The sequence below is a fragment of the Caenorhabditis briggsae genome (genome assembly GCF_000004555.2).
Source record: "Caenorhabditis briggsae complete genome, chrX, whole genome shotgun sequence".
Classification (NCBI taxonomy): domain Eukaryota; kingdom Metazoa; phylum Nematoda; class Chromadorea; order Rhabditida; family Rhabditidae; genus Caenorhabditis; species Caenorhabditis briggsae.
Window position 1 is genome coordinate 7,073,349 of NC_013491.2, and position 25,945 is coordinate 7,099,293.

A 25,945-nucleotide genomic window follows, 5' to 3' on the forward strand; every position below is an offset into this window, starting at 1 on the left:
GTGATAGTTTAATAGGAATCGTGGCAGAGAGATAGAAGGTAAACAAGAGTAACAAAAGTAAAAGCAGGGCGAGCTGAGAACTCCAATACTTCGAGGCATCTGACCTGCGTCTCTCCGACGCCATTAAAATGTGGGTTGTAGAGTGGAGCGGGCTGTTTTTTTTTGTCAATCGATGGTTTAGTGCGAGTCGGTTTCCTTCGTGCCACGTTTCTCTGATGTTATGACAAGAGATAGTGATAGGGGATGAGAGGACACAGAAATGGGGTTATGAAAAGTGGAATAAAGTCATGATAGAGAAAAAATTGTCATTGGTTGGCATAAAAATAAGAATTGCTGGAAAAGAGCGGAGAGAAACAAGAAAGCAGGATCCCGCGCTCTTGTTTAATTTCTTTATGTCATGAGCTTGGCAAATTTCTAAAAATTTCTTAGATTGAATATACTGTATTCTCTCTAATAGAAGCTGACCTTACACATGCAGTTTCGACGCAATTATCTCGGTTTTTGCCACAGAAGTAAAATAGTGATCAACTGATAAAATATACTCGGTTCCAATAAAAGATATCAAAAATTTCGTCAAGTAATGCATTATAGTGCAAATACGGTAACTCTTTTTTTTGTGTTCGAATGTTGTCTAAAAATTAAGAATTTTGCTGAAAACCAAATTTATTTTTTTTACACTCCAGAATCATAGAAAAATTATAAAAGAGATTGTTCTGACGTACAGCGGCGAGCTTCCTCCACTTGGTCATGTAGTTCTTCATTGATTGGAGCCTCCTGTGGATTGTCGAATTCAGTTTGACCATTTTTCGAATTCCTGTTCAACCGCTTCTTGGTGGACAACTGGTTGGTACAGCGACGAGCTTCCTCCACTTAACCATTTTGTTCTTCATTGATTGGAGCCTCCTGTGGATTGTCGAATTCAGTTTGACCATTTTTCGAATCCCTGCTTAACCGCTTCTTGGTAGTCAACTGGTTGGACGTCTTGTTCTTCACCCAGTTGATTGTCTGGTTCAAATGAAAGATCCTCTGTGATAGCAATTTGTCGATCTGCCACTTCTTCATCCACTCGCTCCTCATCGTTATTTTCTTCTGCACCTTTGTCTTCCAGAAAGGAAGGGAAGTTGAATAGGTTAGAACATTTCAGAAGTTGAAAGATATAATAGTTAATATGATACTCAGGAAAATCAGAAAATAATATACTTCCGACGGCCACACAGAAGGCTGTTTGGAAGCATATTGGGGAAGAGGTAATGAATACTAATGCTAGGTGTCTGGGGTATTTATAGGGAACCTCGAGGGGGCGGAGTCAAGACCAGGTGGGCTGTCTTTACATATTGGTATTTATGGCAGTAGTACTTGATTCTTATGACAGTATTTTGCTGGTCTCTTATCAATAAGTATTCATATGGGCATTGTGGGGGTGAAGACAGGTCTAGGAGGGGTTGTACTAACGGTAGCATTCCACTTAATGACCGCATTTACAATTCTGTAGAGGATAATCGCTTCTCAAAGGGAATATATACTGGACAAGGTTCGTGTTATTAGAAGGGCATCCCACACGCTCTCTTTGAGCTCAATTATCTCGGTTTTTTCAAAAGTTATCAAAAAGTTTTCAACTAATAAATTATTTATCATAATATTACCAACATTTTATCTGTTGACAGAGTTTTGTTATCCCTCACGAGAATCAAAATAACTGTGGAAAACTTGAAATTGAAATTCTTGAAAGGATTCAATAATGTCAAACAATTCACATCTACAGTATTTTGTCAAATATGAGCCCACTCAAACCGTCAACTTCACGGTCAATTATCTCGATTCCTAGAAAAGATATCAAAAATTTGATAACTAATAAATTTCTTAACATAATTTCACCAATATTTTATCAGTTGGCAAAATATTGATATGTTTGAAAACAACCGAGATAATTGAGCTTACAGAGAACATATAAGGTGAGCTTAGATCAGAGAAAACAGGTAATTTTCAACGATGAGAGTGGATGTGAAACCAGAAAATGTCTATCATATTTCCTCTAATAGAATCTCATCCAAAACGTCAACCTTGAGCTCAATTATCTCGATTTCTGTGATAGCTATTAAAAAAATGGAAAACTGATAAAATATTTTTTATAATATCACCAATGTTTTATCAGTTGGAAGTTTTTTGATATCTTTCACTGGAATCGAGATAATTGAGCTCAAATTTGCCGCTTCTGGTGGTCTTCTATTAAAGGAAATACGGTATATACATGATTTTAAGACACGTTCTCTGTAGAACTCAACTTCAGGACTACATATTATCCACTGTACAGAAAAATTCAAACTTGTTTTTTCTGGGTGATTTTTCATATATTGCATGTTTATGAACTTCTAAGGTATAAAATGACCGACCTGAAAAAATTTCCATTATTTTATAAAATTAAACATGAAATTCAGATTCTACATTAAACAATACATTAGAAACTGTTTTGAAATAAAAAATAAATCTGACCATATCTTTTATTGGAACCGAGTATATTTTATCAGTTGATCACTATTTTACTTCTGTGGCAAAAACCGAGATAATTGCGTCGAAACTGCATGTGTAAGGTCAGCTTCTATTAGAGAGAATACAGTATATTCAATCTAAGAAATTTTTAGAAATTTGCCAAGCTCATGACATAAAGAAATTAAACAAGAGCGCGGGATCCTGCTTTCTTGTTTCTCTCCGCTCTTTTCCAGCAATTCTTATTTTTATGCCAACCAATGACAATTTTTTCTCTATCATGACTTTATTCCACTTTTCATAACCCCATTTCTGTGTCCTCTCATCCCTATCACTATCTCTTGTCATAACATCAGAGAAACGTGGCACGAAGGAAACCGACTCGCACTAAACCATCGATTGACAAAAAAAAACAGCCCGCTCCACTCTACAACCCACATTTTAATGGCGTCGGAGAGACGCAGGTCAGATGCCTCGAAGTATTGGAGTTCTCAGCTCGCCCTGCTTTTACTGTTGTTACTCTTGTTTACCTTCTATCTCTCTGCCACGATTCCTATTAAACTATCACGTTTTCAGAATGCCTAAAGGAAGAAAGGCTAGGAAATCTTCCAAGAGAGCAACAATCAAAACGGAGAAAAAACAAAAAACCGTGGACGGAGTCGAAGAGGTAGTTTCTAGCGCTGGACGGAAAACTTCAAACCACTGAAAAGGATATCAGCATGGCCAGCTTTCCTCACGTGGATGTTCAGCTTCCATCCACAAAGGAACATAGCAGAAGCCGTCATTCAGCAGAACATATCTTCTAGATGGGTGGTCGATTGGGATGAATTCATTCCATCTGAAACCATAGGGTTCATGGTTTGGTTTTTCAAGAATAAAACAGAAGAGCTTTGTGACTATTTACAAGACAGTGAGTCATTTTAAACACTTTCCTTGAAAATGTTGAAAATCGCAGAGCGCCCTGACATGTTTGTCAACACGGCATTGAACACGCATCCAGATATAATGTTCTTTCTCATGGAATGTTTTAATTGGAAACTAATTCCATTCAATAAGATCTACATCTGTGTTTATAAAAAACTTACCACAATCGAATTTTGGAACAAGGCTGTCTTTGTGGACTTACCACATGGAAGTGATGATTTTCATGGATTTCAACTAAACGTGTTACCATTTGTTATATGTTTTAAAGAAGCCCGAGTTTTCAGTATCGGTGTTAAATTAGTCGGTAAGGAGAAGAATGATGAGTGTCAGTCAAAGTTTTTTTTTTCGTTTCAGACGAAGCACGTCCATTCTGCCTACGCGAACAACATCACTACTACAAAGAAAGAATCCACGATGACTTGAATCTTGTGGTTCTATTAGATCTAGAGATTCGTTACCCATGCGTTGACGTTCGTTACGATTTTGATGAGATGAAAAGAGAGGAATACTATGAAAAGCGGGATTTCAAGAATGCAGAGTGTAGTCGGTGTGGATGGGACAACTCATGGGTTTTCTGGAATCGTGAAATCACAGATGGCAGTTTTGGTGGGCCTGCCATTGTGCCGGAATAAAAATTGTAGTTCAATTTTTCCCATGTTTCTCGAATCGTTGACTCCAGTGAATCAAAATTTTCTCTATTTTCTTTATAAATGTTAAAAATCGCTTAATATCAAATCTAATCGCTTAATCTTAATAAATCGCTTGATTCATGATTGACCCACTTTTTCGAAAATGAATTGTTCTTTTTACAGAATGGGAGACAGACACTCGTCAGTGTTATCAATAACAAATCGAATTATATAATGATTTTTGATACGTAAAAAATGCACAAATGATAAGGAGAAGAGTTCGCGCTGTCACATATTTGGGAAAAAAAAACGTTGTCAGAGGGTTTAATTTGACTAGAAAAAAAAACTTGATAGCCGTTTTTTTTCAAACCGTGAATGAATAAAACCTTCTCCTATTAAACAAAATTACCATCAAGTCTCTAACAGAAGGCCATCACATACTTGCTCTTTGAGCTCATATATCTCGGTTTCTGTAATAGAAATCAAATAGTGGTCAACAAACAAAATTTTAACGATTTTATGTTAAACAGTTTGCCAGTTGACTACTTCGCGGTATATTTTACAGAAATGGAGATAAATTGGCTTGAAGTTCACAGTGAGAAAGCCTTTCTATACGAGACCGCTATACTCCCGCTTCACAATTAATTATCTCGATTCCTGTAAGATATATCTAAAAGTCGTCAACTGACGAAATATTTGTCATAATATAATTAACATTTTATCAGTTGACCATTTTTTATTTTTCTCACAGGAACCGAGATATATGGGCTCAAATTGTCAACACGATCGTTCTTGAAAACTTATTTAAAAAAGTGAAGGGTGTCAGTTGTTCCAGGCCACTTGGTTCTTTTATTTCTTATCGAGAAGTAATCTCCGAATTCCGAGATATTTTTCTTCTAATTTTTTTTTAAATTTTAAATCTTTTAAAATTTCCATTCCTTCTCCATAAATGGGTTTATCAAGATGTGTCCTCTCTTTTCTCCTAATGTCTTCATAAGGCCAACCAATCAGCCTTAATTCTATTTTCTTATTTTTCCAGTCTCTATTTTTTTTTATGAACCCATTTCTTTGCCCTCTCATCTTTCCGGGCACTATCTCCTGTGAGAACATCACAGAAGGTGCAGGAGGGGAAACCAACACGCACTAGAACATCGATTGGCAGAAAAAAAAACAGCGCCACTCGACAACCCCACATTTATATGGCTTCAAAGAGACGCAGATTGTTGGAACTATCGGAGTCCTCGGCTCGCACTTCGCTTGCTTTTGTTTTCCTTTTTCTTTAGCACATCTCGATATTTTATTTTTGTTATTTTCAGAATGGCCAGGCCCAAAAAGACTGTAAAACCTGTTAAAAAGGCTAGAAACACCAAACGTGATCAAATTGTGTACTCGGAATACACTGGACGTCCACGTCGAGCATGCAAGGAGGAAAGATTGGATGGTCGAGTGAAGGCGTTTTCAAAAAGAAGCGGAGAATCCCTTGATGTGGTAGTTGTTCAAACCAAACGGAAAAGGTTTCGACGAATGAAGAGAGAACCTGCATGGCCATTTTTTCTAACAATGCTCCACGCGTTCCCCAACGATGATATATCCAAATATGCAGTTTATTTCAATTCAATCAATAATTGGGCGGTGCAATACCCATACCCAGTTTGGGTTGAGACCTTTCGTTGGATAAATATACGCCTTGAGGATCGGAAAAATGAGATTGAACGCTACTTGCAAGACAGTGAGTTTTTCAATTTTTTCAATTCCTTCAACTTACAGTACGGGACAATGAGAAATACACAAACGTATTTTCCCCTCAATTTTTGCTTTTTCATCAATTTTAACTTTTTCGCCAATTTTAACTTTTTCAAAGTGACCGGAAGCTTGACAGCCATCTCTAGAATTCAGAGAATGGTCAAAATTTCCAAAATCGATTGAAAAAAAAAATTTTTTTTGAAAAAATTAAAAAAAAAGTTTTCGTATTTATTATAGACCGGTACTGTGAGCCTAAAATTCCAGAGCGCCCAGATATGTTTGTGAACACACCGATCAACAAGCAACCAGACATCATGTTGAAATTCATGGAACTTTTCAACTGGAAATTGATCCCATTCCACAAGTTCTACATTTACATTCGTGAGGATATTACCACTATTCAGTTGTGGAATAAAGCTGTGTTTGTGGAGTTCCCAATTGGAACAAATGATCTCAGTGGGATCTTGAAGCAATTGACCCCATTCATTGCATGTCTTTATGAAGCAAGAGTGTTCAGTATTGGTGTGAAGATCTTCGGTAAAATGAAATTCTAAATTCGACTTCTAAATTGTTTTTTGTTGCAGGAAGCGCAAAGGAATTGATGAAAAGATTTAAAAACTATCTCAACAAAGACAAAAAATTTGAACGTGATCCTGTCAAATATGCATGTAGTGATATTCGATACAATTTCGATGAAATCGGAAGAGAGAAGTTCTACGAGACTCGTGATTTCAAGAGAGCTGAGAAGGGGCAGGACAAGGATACTGATAAATGGATTTTCTATAAGCGTGCCATCGATGATGAGGATTTTGGAGTTCCAATTGTTCTTGATTAAGATTTTTGTCACAAGTTTTCTGCTATAGTTATAAATCTCCAATTCTTCATCTCAATTTTTTTTTGAGTTTTCCCTGTAGTCCTTTCTAATGGGATGCTTTTCAATGTAACGTGAATCCTCTGATAGAAGACCCAGAAAACTGTCAAATTTAAGCTCAATTATTTCAATTGCTGTGAAAGACATAAAAAACTGTCAACTGACAAAATGTTAACTATAAAATTTCAAAAATTTTTCAGTTGACCATTTTTTGATGTCTTTTACAGGAATTGAGATAATTGATCTTCAAATTAACAGTTTGGGTGGGTCAAGAGTAAACATGATTTTTTGGTTATGATTATATTCTTCCAGTTTTATATTGCTTTTCACGCTTCTGATTATTTTCTGAACTTTCACAAAATTTCTTCTAATTTAAATTTTTTGTCAAAAAAATGTACTGAAGTCACAATATATCTGTCAAAAAAACGATTTTCAAAGCTTTTTGTTTTTATGTCATTTAGTTTCAATCAACGATCTGAAATGCAGTTTCTTTTTTGGAAACTTTAGTTTTTTCCTAATACACGGAAGAAAGAGAGCATTCGAGGAAATAGAATACGAAGTACTTCTCTTCCCCCCAAACCCATAAAAAGATATTCAGCGCGCCGCCCGAAAATTCTTATAGCAACGCCATAAATGATTTCCCCTCGATAATATTTTTGATTTGAATGAGAGAAAAAAAAGCAATTCGATTTTTTGCGCAACAAAGAGGGATTAACCTGCTGCGATGCTGATGAAATCTCACCCAAAAAATTTGGATTGAATTGCATAATACAAATATTTTAATCTCTAATAGATTAAAAAAATATCACAGTTTGTAGAAATTGTTTGTTTAGAAGTTTTTTACAGATTTGAATTTCAGAGACTATTTGAATTTATTTATTCTCAGAATCAATTTTTTTTCATTGCATACAAACACATTTACATACAATAGACACCATTTAATTATGCTGAATGTGGTCGGAGTGGCAAAATGACAACAATATCATGTTTCATCTCGATTTCTGGCACCACCTTGTCAACTTCCTTGTTGTTATTGTTATTGGTAATCTAAACGTCACAAAATGATCTTGTTGTTATCTTGTTCTTTAGATACCTCGAGTATTGATGAAACCTTAATCTGGTCCGTTTTCGCATCTACCGATTCTGGAGACGTTGTATCAATGTCAGTAATTCCGGTTGACGGGGAAGACATTGCGAGATCGGTGGAGACTGTCGATGTGGTTGATTCAGGAGCTTCTGATATAAGGTTATTATAGTTGAAAAACTTTGGACGACGTTTACCTTTCTTCCGCCAGAATGGAATTAGTGGGGCATCAAGAAGTACAAATTTTGGGGAACCTGTAAACACTTATAATATGAAAACTTTGGCTCTTTATGATTTAACGGGGGTTTAAATTTTTGACGGGGGTTTAAATAAAATTTGAAAAATAAACGGGGGTTTTGAAAATTTGAAAGGGTTTTGAGAATTAACGGGGGTTTAAATATTAGACGGGGGTTTTCAAAAAGTGTCAGGATAATGTTTGGGGAAGTCCCCAAAATGTTCCAAAGTGCTACAGTTTCTTGTTTTTTGCTCATTTCAGTTTATTTATTCTTTTCTGAAATCATTTTCTTGTTTTTTTCTTTTTTCATTTCTAAAGTTTCATGGCACTGTTCTAGAATTACGGAACGAAAAAAACTTTATCCAAGCCTATCATCTAACCTTGGAAGCAGCTACAGGAGACTTAGAAAGGGAAGGGCGATCAAATAGTTGCTTTTAGAGAGGTTGAATGGTGTTGACGAGTCAAGTGATCCGGGAAAGGTACATTTGTATTTTGGATTCGAGGTTAGAACTAGCAGAGTTATGTAACTTGCCACTAATTTTCCAATGACTTAGATGAAGGAAATATGGCGTTTCAGCCTAAGCCTATAATCTACGAAGGTTTCCTAGTGTCAAAATTTTTCTACCCATTTTTTAATGTGATTTTCATTCGTTCCGCAATTCTAAAACAGTGCCATAAAACTTTAGAAATGAAAAAAAAAAAAAAAAAGATTTCAGAAAAGAATAGATCAACTGAAATGAGCAAAAAACAAGAAACTGTAGCACTTTGGAACATTTTGGGGACTTTCCCAACCATGACTCTGACACCTTCTGAAAACCCCCGTTTATTATTTAAACCCCCGTTAATTCCCAAAACCCCTTCAAATATTCATAACCCCCGTTAATTTTTTAAGCCCCCGTCAAAAATTTGAACCCCCGTTAATATTTTAAACCCCTGTTAATTGTTTAAACCCCCGTTAAATCATAAAGAGCCAAAACTTTGAGAAGAACCCCTGTTTTTTCTTGGTCACAGTCGAAAAAATCAAAAATTAAATTACTGATTACTTGAGCACTTTTAGTTGAGCGGCACTTGTTAATTTTTGCAATCGAGAATGATATAACAGAACGTTATCTACACCTTAAGCTCAATCATCTCGATTCCTGTGACTAGTACCAAAAAGTTGTCAACTGATAGAATATTTGTGATATTTTTTTCAGTTGCTAGATTGTTGTTATCTCTTAAGAAAATTGTAATAATTGAGCTCAAAGTACGAGGTGAGTTTCTTTTAGAGTTCTTACGGTTATTGGGACAAATAAGCTTCGAGATCTGACAGTTTGTTGAGATATGTTTTTCGAAATTTTTAACTGGCAAAAGTGTCATTACAGTAGTCCACATTATTCCATGAAGTTATTAAGAAAGGTTTACCAGTATCCGAGAAGTGGACTGGCATGATTTCTCCAGAAACGCTCTGAGATGGTAACAGTGATCCATTAAAAGTGACTCGATAGGTATCATCAAACGGGAACATTGACCGAGCCATCTGAAACAGGAAAATTCATTTTCTACATTCAAATATTTAACTTTACAACATTTTTTGAAGCCTTAACACTAAGATATAGGTCAAAAGTTCTCCTAATTGGACGCATGTGAAAAAGTGAGAAATCCGAAGGAAAATGTGCGAAAACAATGACTAGTTTCAAAAACGAGTCTGAGGCGTTAAAAGAAAGACAACTAGCACCATTTTTCATGCACTAATTTCAGCTAATTTCCCGCTCAAAGATGTTTTACTTCGTCGGTTTTCTTATGCAGCTCGCGAATTTTTTTTTCAGTTTTTTCTCTTCATGTGCTCTCTGACAGAGAGAAAAACGGATGATGATGTGGGAGCACATTGCACGGGGGGAGCAAAAATTTATGCAATGAGGTTTATTTATAGGTATTATGGAGATAGAAGAACAGAAGAGTGAAGATGGAAAGGAAGCTGGGAGGGGGAATGGTGGGAGGGATCGAGATAAAAATAAATAAATAAAATGTAAGTGAAAGGAAAATAACACACAGGATGGCTGTGTGTTGGCTACAAAAATAATAGAGGGGTTGAGAAAGACCAACGTGTACTTTGAAAAAAAAATAATTTTCAACGAACGTACCTCCTCTGCCAAGAAGCGCAAAAATTCCGAACACCTTTTCTTTTTAGATGAAACACATGATTTCAACACGTCACCAAAACAACTCATCACCTTCATTTCAAGAAATTGTACTTTTTCCAAAACTTTCTGATACTGATAAGATGTGACAAAGAATGACACAATTCTGCGTTTTTTCAACGGGAAACAAAAAAAACGAGGAAATGTTCTGACCTTTTGTTAGGCAAAGAACACAAAACTGTTAACGGTTGTAACACTTTCTTATTGTTGCAATCCATTTTACTTTAAAAATAGGAAGAAACTAGGAAAGAGAAATGGTGAAACCCATTGTTTAGATTTGTCGGACTGCGTCTGATAGCGTGACTCCAAAAATCAATTTTTTCATTTATTTTCCGATTAGCAATAAACTACTATATGCGTAGTTTTTTCTTTTGTTTTGCATTACCTTACAAGTTTCCTTGATTAAAAAAAAAGAAACGATAAGGAAAAGTAGGAGTGGAATTTATATCACTGATTTTGAAATTCTATTGTATTATAAAAAATGAGAATTTTGTGAATTTTGAAATGTAAACTGGTCGAGGAGCAATCAGAAAAACATTTATCCTGGAAAAAAGATCAAAATGTATCATAGTTGTACAGTTGAGCATGTGATGAAATCTGGTAAAAATTGTATTTTGAATTTCAAAACTTCCTAACTATAAAGAATTGTGAGGAATTCTGAAATATTGACAAAAATAAAAGTTTCCAATTTAGGGTTTCAACAAAATTCGACTGTGAGGAGATCATTGTATCTGGCACCTTAGAGTGGCACCATCTACTTGTACTTTGAGCTCAATTGTATCGGTTCATATGAGTTCGATCAAAAAAGTGTTAATAGATTAAATTGTTGGCGATATTATGACAAATATGTCATTAGTTGACAGATTTTTGTTAACTCACATAGCAATTGATATAATTGATCTCAAAATGCAAGTACAGACTTGTCTCTGAGTCCTGTTCAAGAAATGGACATTACGGATTGTCTGAAAAAAATGTGTATCGATATAAGAGGACCCGTTTATAACTAAAATTGGTACCTTAAAAATTGCTGATAATGGCTCAAGCTCACCAAAACCGTCAACATTTGCCCTCAATTATCTTAATTTCTGTAAGAGTTAAGAAAAATGTGTCAACTAGTAAACTAGTTGTCTTAATATCACCGACATCAGTCGACAAATTTTGAATACTAGTCACGGAAATTGCGATAATTGAGCTCAAAGAGCCAAAAGAAGGTGTCGTATTTGAGTATTTACGATACCTGAGTTTCGTTCAAGAAATTGAAATCATAGACACTCCGGGAAAACTTGCAATCAATTTGATAGAATACCTTTACAGCTGAAATTGATATTCTAAAAATGACTGGTGTCCAAAGAATCAGAAAATTGAATCCCAACGATTCACATCCGCAGTATTCCCTTTGAGAGAAGCTCACCTAAGCCGTAATTTTGAGCTCAATTATTTCGATTCCTGTGACAGATATCACAAAGTGATCAACTTTCAAAATTTTATCATAATATCACCAATATTTTGCCAGTTGACATATTTTTGGTACAAATCACAGGAATCAAGATAATTGTGCTCAAAGCGCGAACACGAGGTGCCGTATTTGAGTACTTACGGTATATGAGTATTGTTCAAGAGAAGAATCAGTTCAAATTTTTAAATCAATTTCAAAGAATCCTTCCTAACTGAAATTGACTGTCTGAAAATTGCTGTGTTCGAAGAATTTCAACATTAAATTCGTTAGAGAACTTTTAATCCAGAATGAAACCAAATGTCGAAAATTTGCGGATAGCGTGATTAGCGATAATTTGCCTTCATTCTGGTTTTGTTTCCCTGCTACTCAATTATCAAATGAAATTTTCCATTATTTTGACACATCCCCAAAATCTTGACTCTCGAATTTTTCTTTTTTTTTCTTTCGTATGTTTTACTTACAAAAAATGTAACACTCCTCCCATTGAACAGGTGCAACTGTATTCTTTTGGAGGACCCTCCATTTGTCGGCATTGTCTTGTCTGCTCTTTGATATTCCACCACCCTACGATTTCCGCTCTTTGTCATGTTACCGCCCTCTTTAATCCATAAAGTTGCGTAAGTTATGAATTACGCGTCAAGAGTAAAATTTGTTGAGATGTGGCTGCTGTATGAAATGAAACATTTTCTCTTCTCGAACCACAACTAAAAAACGAAACAAAGAAAAATGGGTTGGAAGGAGAAGCTGTAGGGATGGGTTCTTCCATTCTCACGTTCATTTTATTTTTTTTTCTGTTCTTGTTGTCTTCGCTTTTCCTCCTCTTCGTGTTCGCCCTTTTCTTCTCATACATCCTTTCTTGTTTTTTTTTCTTGCCATCCCTCTCCACCCCGTTTTGTTATGGTGATGGAATTTTTCGGGGGGTCACACACAAAGAACTACATATTCTTGAATGTTTAGATTAATGGACGGGGTGGTGGTGTCGTCGTTGCACTGAATTACTCGATCTGTCACTCAACGCATTTTTTTAAATCGTATAGAGTTCTCGAAGAAACGGATTCGTCATATTCTCATTTGTCATTTTATGTGGCCATCGCGAGCTGCTCACTTCTATCCATAAGGATTTCAAGAAGCAGAAAAAACCATGAAAAAAAGACAACTGCTAAAACTAAGCGAATCTATGTAAACCGGTTGAGACGTATATAAAAAATCATGCCCGATTGTTCTCCACACCAACACATCAGAATTTGAGAGGTTTTGTCAGTTTCACCTCTCAACCCCAACCACCATCATTTTTTCAACTTTTTTTGCGCATTTTTGAATATGTTTCGACAAACAAAAACGTTTTTTTGACAAATTTTAGTACCTTGGGAAAAAATTGCAACGTGAGTTTCTCTAAGAAATTTGTTATCCTTATTGATGACATATTTCCTTTGGCAAATCTCATAATAATTTTGTCATCAAAACTGATTACAATCTAAAGTAATCATAAAATCTACAGTAACCCATATTGGCTAAACTGCTCTAAAAACTGCCAAATATATGAAGAAGACAGAAAGCTTTTTGTTTTTGTCATTCGTATTTTTTTCGCCAAACCAGCAACGTTACTGTATTTCATGGCTCACAGCCACACAAAAGAACATTTTTGTTGTGTTTTAATTGAGTATAATTTTTTTCGATATATACCGCTTCTCCTCTGATAAATGCCCATCAAAATTGTCAACTTAATTATCTCAATTCTTGCAAAAGAAATCAAAATTTTATCAACTGATAAATAATTTATCATAACATCACTAATATTTCATTAGTTTAAAAATTTCAAAATCATTCACAGGAACTGAAATGATTGAGCTCAAAGTTAACAATTTAGGTAGGCTACTATGAGAAGAAGTACGGTATCTCTCTAAACTTATTCGGTTTGGTCATTTTTAAATTTTTTCTGATGAGCAAGATTGTTGTGTTTCTATGACTGACAGCCGAAAATGTCAGGGATTTTCTAATTAAAAAGCATTTTTGAGAATCACTGAAAGTTTCAAATAGTTCCACTACTGAAACGTCCACTAAAAACTCCAACGATTTTTTTCCCAGTAAATGTTTCTGTTTCAGCCTCCTTATTATTCTTCGAAAAGAATTACAACGGCGACTGTCAATCTCCCCTAATCCTCTTTTCCCTGCCATTTGACTCTTGTTTAGACCCCCTGCAGATGTTGCAACCCCTATTATCCACATCATAAAAATCACAAAAGGTGTCATTCAACCTCCATGAAGATGTATTAAAATACTTATATTATGAGAGGTATTGTATTCTTCTGATACTGTCTTTTTTTTTCTTGTGTTCACGTGGTCCACATTCATGCAACTTTGTCGTTGTCTTGTTTGTACTCTTTACGTAACTAGTGTCCATAGAATCAACAGCGGTTCCTTTTTTCCAAGTCAATATGATAAATGTCTGCAATACGAAGTTGTGAGAAACTGGGTACTATGTTGTCATGTTGCATTTTCACTCCACTCGCTGTATGATCGTCGGTTAAAAAATTCGGTTTTTACGATTTTTCTAATATCTTATCACTTAAATCTTATCATTTGAACGTTAGCGTTCTCTTCCATAAAACGATCCTTTTTTATTGTTTTCTTAGCGTCGATTTACTTTTTTGATCCATGAATCTATTAGACTCTATCAAAACCTCTCAACAGCTGTTGAAATCTTTTCTTGCCGAGAAAAAAACCTGTGTAAATGAAAAGGATAGATCAGATCGGATGAGAAGAGAATTTCTTTTCTTTGCGATTTTATTGGGATTCCTCAGAATGATAATCTTAAAAGTGCAACGCGACAGATGGGTTCCATTAAAACAGCCAATTGTGTCCTACGGCCTAGAATGGTTGAACTTTATCAGCTGTGGTGTTGAAATCGAAAAAGGACATGAGGTGTACTGTAGCTATATGGGTATTAATGTTTTGGAGAGGAATTCCGTCGTGATGGTGGTCTTTTAAAACTATCTATAGGGCAGGTAATGATTTATGACGTTGAGAGAACCGGCAAGCGTTCTTAAAATTATTTTTTACGGCGTAATTCCTCTTGTAAATGACAGACAACCTAGCAGACTTGTCCAACCGTAAGGATCGGTTGGCCGGACCACTAAAACGGTTTCAAATAGCCATCTGGTATCATTTTCCGGTTTTATTGCTTGCCTAGGCTCAATTTTTTAGTAGATCTCGTTTTTTCTTATTGCAGAATTCTCTCATTAACGTTTCCGCCTCATGTCGTCCTGTTTTCTAGTATGAGCTTTTTTCAGTTCAATTAAGACGTGGATTACTGTATTTTTGGTGTTTTAATTTTTCAAAAAATCTTGATGCCATCTGTCGGACGTGCACTATTACATTCTATGCATATTTTCAGGAGTTTTATATTTGATCTACCTCTAAATAGTTGTGATCTGTCTCATAAGGAGACAGTATTGTATTCTCTTCCTTATTTATTTCAATGATCAGAACCCCTCATTTTCGGGACTGAGAAATTATATTTCATACCACTTCATACTTTTTGTATACCATTTCATCATTTCAAACGTATACCATATTTTCTTTGATATCATATTATTTCCATGTTGTTTTCTGTAGATACTGTAAAGTCTACTGTAGATTTTCATAGTAGTTTTTCCTAATCTTTCTTGTATGATAGTATAGTCACAGGGGAAATATTCAAAATAAGAGTTACCGTAAACGCTCTGTTATAGTGATCCTCTCCAGCTTTTAACTTTGAGCTGATATATCTCGCTTCCTGTGAAAGATATTAAAAATTAGTCAACTCATGAAACATTTTTGTTATTGTAATGTTAACTTTATCAGTTGACTATTTTTTTTTTGATATCGCTCAAAAAAAGCGAGATAAGTTGGCTCAAAGTAGACGGTGTGGCGGCATTCTATTTTACGGCAATTCTCAATTTTTTGAGTGGGTAACTTTCAAAATTAGATTTTTTTCTTTAAGTAAAAAATAAGATACATAAAATCATCATTATAATTCGCAGAAAATGAAATAGTTGGTTAGCTGAAAAAAATTTAATGAAATTAAAATTAAATTTTTCGAAAATCTAGACACTCTTTTATTCCTAGCATACCTTTAGACTTATTGCACCTAGTCATGTAATGTAAAATTTCCAAAACTCCTTACTCCCACTACACCTGGAGTCTTTTCACCATTCCTTACCCACACTCCAATTACCAAAGAGGTGTTATTTCACACCTTAACACATAATGTTGTTTGAAGTACCTCTGCTCGAGTGGACCAAGCACCACTGGACCACCATCTCAAAACTAGCACTAGGCTGCCGTTCCTTCCGTCGTCTTCTATTCTTTATTTGCCTGATTTCTATCTTACTGTAGCTGCATACACGCAACAGGCGTAATTGCTCACTTGCGTCATGTTTCTCGTGGTGAGAGCGCAATCAAAATCCTAATCTGTATGTATGTGTATTCTCCTCCAACCATCATTTTCACCTTCTGCTTTTCTTCAGTAATTGTTGATGATGAATCTCAGAGGAAAAGTTCTAGAGTTTCTTCTGTAAGTGTTAGTTGCACCAAATGAACAATTTTCAAATTTTGAAATAGTTTTTCATTTTTTTTTCCAAAAACATATTTTGTGGAAAAAATTTTTCCATACATCCATCTAGAAACTCATTCGTTTCTCTTTTTTCTTTTTACCATCTTCCCCAATTTTTTTCAAATTGCTCGCTGTCTTCAATCTCTCTTTTTTTCCCTCCACTTGTTCCCTCCCCTTTTTACTAGAGCTCCGCCTTCTCATCCTTCCTCCCCACCTCGCTCTCCACACAGATACCATCTAATGCTAGGGCCGCCCATCTTCTAGCTTTACATCATAATTTCGGTTTTGCTGTCTAATCTGAACATCTCATTAAATTCCAAAACAGTTTTCCGGTCTACCAAAAAGTGTTCCTTGTTTTTAATTGACCATCATCATTGACCACCATTACCTATCATCACTCAACTGCTATATTGTTTCTCACCTTCTTACTTAGCACCTATTTTTCAATTCTCGTATCTAGTTTGATTCTTCAGATGAGCTACGAGTGTATGGAGTACCCAACGATGGGTGGTACCGACACGCCTTTATCCATTTGCACATCAACTCCAGCATACTACAGCCCCACTAACAAAGGAATGCCACAATCGGATCAGCAGCCACACACGTCGAATGCTCAGTGGACGACGACGCACAGTCAGAACAACATGGTTAGTGAGCGTCATTGAATTAATTCTAAATCTCTTATAAGTCCTAATGTCGTCGCTTCTCTCTAAGAATAAATTTTTGATGGATTTCTGAAAACAAAAAACGTGGCTGGAATTATAATCTTATAGATAAATCGAATTGAAATCTTTTCAGCCATACATCAAGGAAGAATTCCCGTCAGAGTATCGAATCTCAACTGGATCATCTGCACGGGCCCAGACTGCAAATTACGTAGATTCGGGAGCACCAAACGGACGCTTCTTCAACAACGTCAACGGCTACAACGCTCAACATCATCATCAGCAGCAGCAGTTCTTTGAATCCAGAGCAAGTGTGAGCTCGCCGGCGACAAGTGGTAAGAATAGGGGAAGAAAAGAGATCTATTTCTATCTTATCCGGTGCTCTTTCCTAGATAAGACGCTCTCTTTTCGATATCATTGCATCAAGGTGTGTGGTGACAAGTGTCACAGCATTTTTTCAATCCAAGAACATGTGTCTCAAAAATGTTGCAGAAAACTTTTTTTGTCACACACTCCACTCTCACACCATCTCATCGTTGCGTTTAATTGATGAGATAGAGATTTTTGAGAGCCCCCATCAAATCTCCTCGTCGTGAGAGGTGTTACGTAAGACTAAAAGTGTAAAACCCAAAGAAAAACACAGTGCACATTTATCTTTTTTATTCTAACAACGAAATCTCCATCCACGTAGTACACATCTTAAGGCGGCTTTGACGACGATTGCGCAATAATCTCCGCATTCCGTCATTCTTTAGAGAGGTCCGTTGAATCCCCCTTCTCTTCGCATTTGATGTATGGTTTGGATCGTAAAAGAATGCCGAAGAGTGGAAAGAGGAGAAGGCGGGAGGCCTGCCAGCAGGTATTGTAATAAAAGAAGCAGAGGGTGGTGGAGAGAAGAAGAAGACGTGCCAGAATACGACGACCATATGACGTGTGGATTAACAGAGAGAAAAAGGGGACCATCGAGAACTGTAGGCAAATAGAATGACGTCATTTTCTGATAGCATTGGGCAAACACGGGGAGAAGAGTGCCAGTGATACTTGAATCGAGGAGTGGAGAACTTTCATAAATTCAGAACCACATTTTCAGCGTCCCTCTCCAACTCGTCTCTGTCCCCAGAGTCTATCAGCAGCGGACCTGTTGTTGTCAATCCTCGACACCACCATATCACCAAAGTGACCACCTACTGCCGCATCTGTGGTGACAAAGCCAGTGGTTACCATTATGGAGTGACATCATGCGAAGGATGCAAGGTGAGCATAATGGAATTTATTGGAAACCTCAGGTGGTAAATCCTTCTTGTTCTTGTATGGAACCCCTATATTTACGATGTGTAGGAGAAAGAGCACTGTTGCGCAATGTGTGTTGCTATGCATTAGGTGGTGGGGACCCACTTGTCTATTGTGTGAATGTTTGGAGGCGTACTAACATGAATGATGATGGAATAGGAGAAGAGGGAGAGTGAGAGAGCCTTAGCAAACATACAGTGAGATATAATGACGGTTAATAATTCATGGGTTGATGGGAGAGAGAGAGAGGGAAGGAGAAAAATGACTGAGGTAGGGAGGATTACAGTATGGTGTAGGGAAGAGTTGACTATGGTAATAGGGGGATATTGACATTTCGAGTTTTGTGGTCATGATGATTTTATTATCATCTCTTGGAGGCAAGCTTGCAACTGGGGTAGTTTTTCTAGTCAAACTATGTTATCACCATAACCTGAATCACTTAAAAAACCTCAATTTTTCGCCAGTACATAACTTGGTAACCTAGATTCTTGATTTGAACGGCAACGTGCTCATCTTTTGAGCAACATCCCCAGCATATGACTGTATATCCCTGAATACCGAAGTTCATGATGTACAGAACCGATCAATAAGATACACAAAAACGTATTTTTCCTTTGATTATCGTTCATTTTGACAACTTTCAAGATTCTGGAGCGTGGGTGCTTTCAAACACTTTAAAAACTTTAGAGGGTGTAAAACAGACCTAATTGAAAAATTGTCTTTTACAGAATTTTGTTAAAATTCTAAAATGTTGAGCTATTTGCCGATTTCTGAAAAACACCTCTTTTGTCCCGTTTTTGTACTGACAACTTGAAAAAACAGGTTTATTTCGAAAATCGTCAGATAGCTGAAAAGCTGAAAATTTTCGAAAATTCTGCGAATGCAAACTTTCCTATCTACGTCAGTTTCACACATTTCAAAATTATTTTTAATTGATCGGAAACACGATAATCGAGTTCCAAACTTCTAAAAATAGTTAAAATGACCAAAAATGAACTGAAAATATAGGTTTTTCCATATATAATGGACCGGTACTGTATGTGCAACTTTCCCAACTCATGACTACTGTATCTCCCTGAATACCCAAGTTCACGATGTCTCTATTTTAAACTTCCTCCTATTCAAATTGAAATTCGTCGACTCAACTCCCCCATCCCAATTTTGTAGTCCCATTTCAAAAAAAAAAACAACATAAAACACCGAATTTCTCTCCGCAAAAAAACGACTCGAAACAAAGGCAGTTTATTCCTTGTCGGCTTCCCGTACTCTTGCCTTCTTCTGAGCCCCACACACATGTTTTACCACGAATTTTTTAGGGATTCTTCCGTCGGAGCATACAGCGAAAGATTGATTACCGGTGTTTGAAACAGCAATTCTGCGAAATCCGCCGTGACAGCCGCAACCGATGTCAGTACTGTCGATTCAAAAAGTGTCTTGACGCCGGGATGTCGAAAGATTGTGAGTTTAGGGATGGGGCAAAACAGCTGACACGTTTACACAAGAGATAATTTATAGCTATCCAGATATCAACTCAATTCTTTTTTCCAGCAGTTCGTCAAACCAAGAGAAACAAACCGCCAACTTCTGATAGAACAGTATCATCCACTGTCAATGTGGAGCCGGATGACCACATCATTTGCGCTGATCGTATTATTGATCTCCATTTGAAAACTTGCAACTATACGTCACAAAAAGTGGCGACGATGATGAGAAAGCCGTTCAACTTGGTAAGCTCCTATCTAAATTTGTCCGTCATCTGCAACTCTCAAATTTTCAGGCTCTTGGACCAGACCACGACACAAACCGACTCAACGCCTGGAAAGTGTTTGGTCATAATATCGAAATGGAGGTTCAAAATGCCATCTACTTTGTGCGCGACATTCCACGCACGGAATTTGTCTCCGGTGATGACAAGGCTGCGCTTCTTAAGAAGAACATTTTTGGAATCTACCTCTGTAGAATCTTCCGGTCCTTGTCAGAAGAAGGAATGGTTATGCATGATGGTCGCGTTACCAATGTGCCAACTCTTCGTCTGCTTTTTGGATGCCTAGCCGACGAGATGATTCAATTTGCGGTTTACTGCCGCAACATCGGAGTCTCTGACGCTGATATGGCGATCCTGGCTGCTCTCGTCTTGGTTCAACCAGCCGGTCTGGATTATAGACAGGACGTGCAGAACAAGGGTCCCCCAGGGCTCGCACAACTCATCCAATTCTTCCAAAACATGATGCACAAGAAGCTATGCAGCCATCCGAATGGATATGACATTGTTTTCAATTTCCACAAACTCGTTCCCGCCTTGAACGGAATTAGTGAGTTATTACAGACCTTGAATTTGAGTTTAACCTGAAAATTTTGCAGATAACATGCTCGATGAAGCCTTTGTCAAATTTCTTCGAGATCACAAAGAATCGTTGAGCCTTCCTGCTCTTTTCCTTGAAGTCTTCAGATTGAATGAGCGTCCACAACAATCTCCAGTCTACTATAACCAGGAGGTAAAGATTAGAAATTTGGTGGAACATCTTCTGAAGTGTCTCAATTTTCAGAACCAATATGTTGTGCCACAAGACTGCAGAATGGCTTCTGGTGACCAACAGGAGCAATTGATGGTTGTTCCAAAACCTGAGATTTAGGATTGCGAAACAAATTTCAAAATATATCTCCATATTTTTCCGATATATCCATTCCGTTGATTGATTCCAACTCTCTCCCTTTCTCTCTTGCTTTAATTAAAAAATTTAACATGTTTCATATTTTTCCCGCTTCCCCGTTGTCTTATCTCCCTTGTATGACTGTGTCAGTACTTCTCTTGCGCGTAAACTCCAATATAATCCAGCATTATTTTTTTTTACAAATTCACTACTATGGCTCCAAACTTCTCTTTTTCTCTCTTCTATCTTATCTATTTAGCTTTGTAGTTCTATTCAACTGGTTTTCTGAAATCTAAAAATTCTAAAATGTTTCATATGCTTGCTTATAATATCTCAAAAATGCCTTCATTTCATAATATGCACAGTTTAACGTTTTCTTTTTAGAATCAACAGTAATTTACTGACATAACAGACAAGACATGGCCATGACAAAATATGGACAGAAAGAAAAATTCGGTGAGGTTTTAAGAGACAACCCGGGATTGGTATATCTCAACCAATATATTAGCTAGTTTTTAAATTCCATATGTTGGATCCTTGGTGTGGTCTTGGATTGGCTCGTGGTGTACCGGTGGCAAGTTCTGTTGAGGTGGTTGTTGCTGTAACAAAAAACAGTTGTTACACAATTTTTAATATTAGGGTTTGCTCTACCTGTTGCACAGGTGGTTGCGCATTGTGGACAGGTAGTGGTGGTGGAGCGTGTGCGTTGACTGGTTGGATGGGCTGAGCTGGGTGGACCTGTTGCTGCAAATCACTCATTTTGTAATTATTATACAATGTAATGACTCACCTGCGGTGGTTGTTGGGCGGCTTGTGGATGGAGTTGTTCTGAAGCAACTTGTTGTGAATCATACGCATGTTCTCCCCATCCTAGTTAAATAATAAAGAATCTAAGTAAGGCATTTAGTCAGAAAACGGAAATGTTCAGGCAAGCGAAAGTTAGTCAGGAACTTAAAGAAAGGTTTGTTAGCGAAGAAATGACAGAAATGCCTTCTAAACCCCCTTACCTTGTTGAGCTGCATACTCTTTCTCAAATTTCTGAAGCTCCTCATCAGTGTACACCTTTTTCTGTCCGAGGTCCTCCCACGCCTCTTCCTGCTTAGGTGGGTTTGCATTCTGCGAGTCGGCATCATTCAAAAATTCTTGCATCGAAATCATACGATCTTGATTCACATCGATTTGCTTCATGACATGTTCTCGCATACGGTACATTTCCTCAGCGCGCTCCTTCATATCATCATCTGGGTTGGTTTCGTTGTACATCTTTTCGAGCTCCAGTTGGAAAAGTGACTCTAGCTCAAAGTCATTCCAGAAACCATCTCCGTTGAGATCGTGAAGAGCGAAGAAGGTTTTTGGGTCGTATTGGTCTTTTTCGAGCTGAAATAAAGTGCATATTTTTGAGAAATATATTCAGTTAGAAAGAAGTCTTTTTGTATTGACTGGAAATTTAAAAATAACATTCATTTTCGAAATTTTTTGAATCGATACTTTCAAGCGTTTTTCGATAAAATGATGTCATGTAATAATTGAGTTTAGACTTCACAAAATCTAAAAAAAACCCAAATTTGTCAAGACAAAATTCGTCAAACAAAGTCGCCCTCAGTTGACCTAAATACAGCTGTATTTGTTTCAATATTGCTACTTTTTTATCAAAAAAAAAGTTGTTCCGAAGACCTCATGAAATCCTATGAGTTTGGTATTTTTTTTTAAATGAACAGATATAAAAAATCATGTACAGCCCCTGTCAATGAGGCATACCAAAAACGTAATTTTTAGTTGATTTTGTATCTTTTCGACCGTTTTCTGGAGTCTAGAGTTCGGCTGTCTAGTTTCCAATCACTTTGAAAATGTTGGAGGGTGTAAAACAGATCTAGATCAAAAACTTTGCACTAACAGAATTTTTGGAATGTTCCTAGTTTCTCAGCTATTTGCTTTCTGGAAGACACTTAGTTTTTGACCCGTTTGAGAACAAAAAACGTAAAAAAAAACAGACATCTTTCAGAAATCAGCAAATAGCTGGAAAACAAGAAATTTTGAAAAATTCTTTGATTGCAAAGTTTTCAATCTAGATCTTAAAGTTTTATAAATGGTCGAAACTTTGACAGTCGAGCTCCAGACTCCTGCAAACGGTCAAAATAACCAGCCATCAATTGAAAAATACTTTTGTATATCTGTTTGACCGGCACTGTAGCTAACTAAACAACGTCTTTCAAAATTGAAGGTTTTCTGTCAAAACATTTTTTCTATGAATTTCGAATTTCTTGAGAAACACTTTTCACAAAGTCACTCGAGGATAACCCCAATTAACCTGGGTCATATAGGGCACAGCTGCATTTGTTCCAATTTTCCACTTTTTCGGTTTTTTGAAAATCTCAAAAAAAACCTTTTTTCCGAAATGCAAATCCATTTGGTCAAAAATTCCCGTGATTAATATTGCTTTATCCGAACTGAAGACATTTTTATCCCAAGCTTTAAATTCTAATACCGATGTTTTTCTTTCAATGTTCTCATACAAATAACATTTCTTTGTTTCTTGATCCACCACCGCCCAGGCTAATCCCTCCCCTATCATCCTTACATGATCAGTTTCCTCCCAAACTTCTTGTAGTTGATCCTTGCTTCCCGGATGTTTCAGCTTCTCGTGGTCATTGTGCCGCTTCTCAGCTTCCTCATGTTCGCGTTTTGCCTTCTCTCGCTCCTCTGGACTCATTTGAGCCAACTTGTGATCCTCCTCCGCTTGCTTCTTCATCTCGTACTGCTTGAAGTCTTCCTTTCTCTGATCATCCATCTTGTTCATATCGGCCACTGTCTTCTGAATCAGCTTTCTCAAATCCTCCTTGTGGAATTTCTCTAGCTCTTGAACGTCAAGATGATCAGGCATCTGCACGTTATGGGCTCCACCGTCGGCCTGAAAATATTGAACAGTTGGCTTGAAAATCTGGGCGGTTTACCTTAATCTGCTCCTCAATCTGCTTTCTTAATCTCTCAATCTCCTCAAATTTAGCTCTGTGTAGCTTGTCGAACACTTCTTGTGGGAGATCGTCGATGTGGTCAGCGATTTTTCCCGCCTAAAATCTTTAAAATGTATTTTTCTTTTCAAAAATTTCTCGATTACCTTGATATCCTCCTCATTCATGTTCTTCAGTCTCTCATTGAACTTTGGGTCCGTCTCCAGAATCTTGACAACCTCTTCCAAATATTTGGTGTAGGCAAATTGATAACTCTGAAAAATAGATGTGTTAATTGTCGTTTTTCTTTAAAAATGAATCTTACTGGATGGCGTCCATCATATTCGTTCTTTTCGATTTCCACAGGCGCTCCTTCTTGTGTCTGTGCGCCTGGTTGCTAAAAAAACAAAATATTTAAATAAAAACATTAAAACTCACCGGAGTAGAATTGTCGTGTGCTTGTGCTTGCTCCGCCTGTTGTCTCATAGGTGGAGGACACACAATTCCATTGATAAGGAACACCCCAAGTATAAATAGAGGCTTAATCATCTCCTGAAAATCTCAACTTATCGATTTTTAGCAAAAGTTTGATCAGAAATCGTGTTAAAGTGATTCTAAAAAACCAGAAAAAAATCAGAAAAAAAATTAGAATTGAAAAATTCGGCGAAATGACCTAATTATCAGTGATAACTTGCATGAAACCATATAAAGCAATGGACACGTCACCTCTCCCGTAAATCGACACTGCTAAACAATGCGCGCGGAGTGTCGTAGTGGGTTTCTTTTCTGTCTGGTACCCTCCTCTCATTATACACACACACCACTCGGCACACATCACCGAACACAACGACTAAGCATTAGCAACCTCCCCTCCTAGATGTTCGGTCTCGGGAAGAAGAAGATGACGATGATGATAACTCTTTGGGAAAACTGAATGGGTCAGCAAATAGTAGAAGAGTTTAGGGAAAACGGAGAGAAAAAAAGGGATAATGATGAAACAGCAAAAATGTTTTGTTTCAAATATATAACTTCACATTACCTGTCAAAAAAATGCTGATAGCAATAGTTTCAGTCTTCCAATGTTCTTTTGTTTCAGTTTTTTTTGCTTGTTTCAGTGTTGAAAACGTAATATATTGTATAATTCAGTGTTCTCTATCATTGGAACTTTATTTTTAGCCTAAGAACACAAGTACAAACTCCATTCTCTCTGACAGCTTCATCGTCAAACATCACTCTTGTTTATGTTTGAAAAAATATGCATATGTCGTCTTAGATGTTATGCCAATTGAATACTAAACCGACATATAATACCTCACCAGTGATCTATTTTAATTCTTTTCCATCACCGAGATATCATAGGGCCCCCTCAAGATATAATCATGTTTCATTCCCGAGTCACATGAGTGTTCTTATCAGATGCAAAAAAGAAGAGAATGTTTGTGTGTGGTGCAATGTTTTGAGGTGTTTGACTTGCGTTTAGTTCCCTTTTATTGTAAGTTAGTGTACTGGTAAATAGGTGTTACAGTTTTTTGTGACAGTTTTTGGTCAGTAATAGGTTTTGTGATAGGACCAAAACACTGCTGAAACGCCCGAAAATACCATGATTACTCTGATAGAAGGCAGCCCTATACTTGCAGTTTGAGCCAATTTATCTCGGTCCTGAAAAAAATATCAAAACGTAATCAACTGATAAAATGTTTGCAACACTATAATAAAAATTTTGTCAGTGAAAATTTTGTCAGCACTACTTGATATTTGTTAGAGGAACCGAGATACATTGGCTCAAGGTGCAAGTATAGGGCGGCCTTCTATTAGAGTGTTTACGGTGTGTACTTTTGTTTTGAAAAATCTTACTTTCAAACACACTAGTTTTATGTGAAGAATAGAGTGGCCTAACTTTCCCAACATGATTTTTCTAGACCACCTTAGTTGATGGTCCAGAAGTGGCATAACATCGAACAGCTGTAGTTTCTATACCAAACATCATGGTGGCCCTACTTTTGCAAGTTAAGCTTTTTAGGCTACCATTGTAAATCACTCAAAAGTATCATGATATTCACCCGGTATGTTATCTGGGCCATTTAAACAAGGTGGCCTACCTTTTGAAAGTTGAGTTTTGATCAATCTTCAAAAAATTTTCCTTAGAAAAGTGTTACACAATTTTTAGAGATAAATTTCATCAGGTGCCGAG

General features: G+C 36.8%; 4 protein-coding genes across 4 annotated transcripts; 2 read left to right on the top strand and 2 right to left on the bottom strand.

Moving 5' to 3' along the window:
• Positions 1 to 3,225: 3,225 nt before the first annotated feature.
• On the top strand, positions 3,226 to 6,615 carry CBG17180 (the record flags this gene model as incomplete). The annotated part of the gene is made up of 5 exons (XM_045239340.1): positions 3,226 to 3,394; positions 3,763 to 3,955; positions 5,354 to 5,766; positions 6,018 to 6,317; positions 6,365 to 6,615. The coding sequence occupies 5 exons, from the start codon at positions 3,226 to 3,228 to the stop codon at positions 6,613 to 6,615; spliced, it is 1,326 nt and encodes a 441-aa protein (XP_045096138.1).
• Positions 6,616 to 7,593: 978 nt separating this feature from the next.
• CBG17179 lies at positions 7,594 to 9,489 on the bottom strand (the record flags this gene model as incomplete). The annotated part of the gene is made up of 3 exons (XM_045239341.1): positions 7,594 to 7,698; positions 7,745 to 7,887; positions 9,375 to 9,489. 3 exons carry the CDS (start codon positions 9,487 to 9,489, stop codon positions 7,594 to 7,596), a joined length of 363 nt encoding a protein of 120 aa, XP_045096139.1.
• Positions 9,490 to 16,673: 7,184 nt separating this feature from the next.
• Positions 16,674 to 20,788, top strand: Cbr-sex-1 (the record flags this gene model as incomplete). Its single annotated transcript, XM_045239342.1, has 8 exons — positions 16,674 to 16,847; positions 16,999 to 17,200; positions 17,956 to 18,119; positions 19,472 to 19,613; positions 19,671 to 19,882; positions 19,933 to 20,467; positions 20,517 to 20,650; positions 20,702 to 20,788. 8 exons carry the CDS (start codon positions 16,674 to 16,676, stop codon positions 20,786 to 20,788), a joined length of 1,650 nt encoding a protein of 549 aa, XP_045096140.1.
• Positions 20,789 to 21,321: 533 nt separating this feature from the next.
• On the bottom strand, positions 21,322 to 24,303 carry Cbr-nucb-1 (the record flags this gene model as incomplete). Its single annotated transcript, XM_045239343.1, has 9 exons — positions 21,322 to 21,405; positions 21,458 to 21,550; positions 21,597 to 21,676; positions 21,814 to 22,183; positions 23,385 to 23,714; positions 23,758 to 23,874; positions 23,922 to 24,029; positions 24,080 to 24,151; positions 24,193 to 24,303. 9 exons carry the CDS (start codon positions 24,301 to 24,303, stop codon positions 21,322 to 21,324), a joined length of 1,365 nt encoding a protein of 454 aa, XP_045096141.1.
• Positions 24,304 to 25,945: the final 1,642 nt, after the last annotated feature.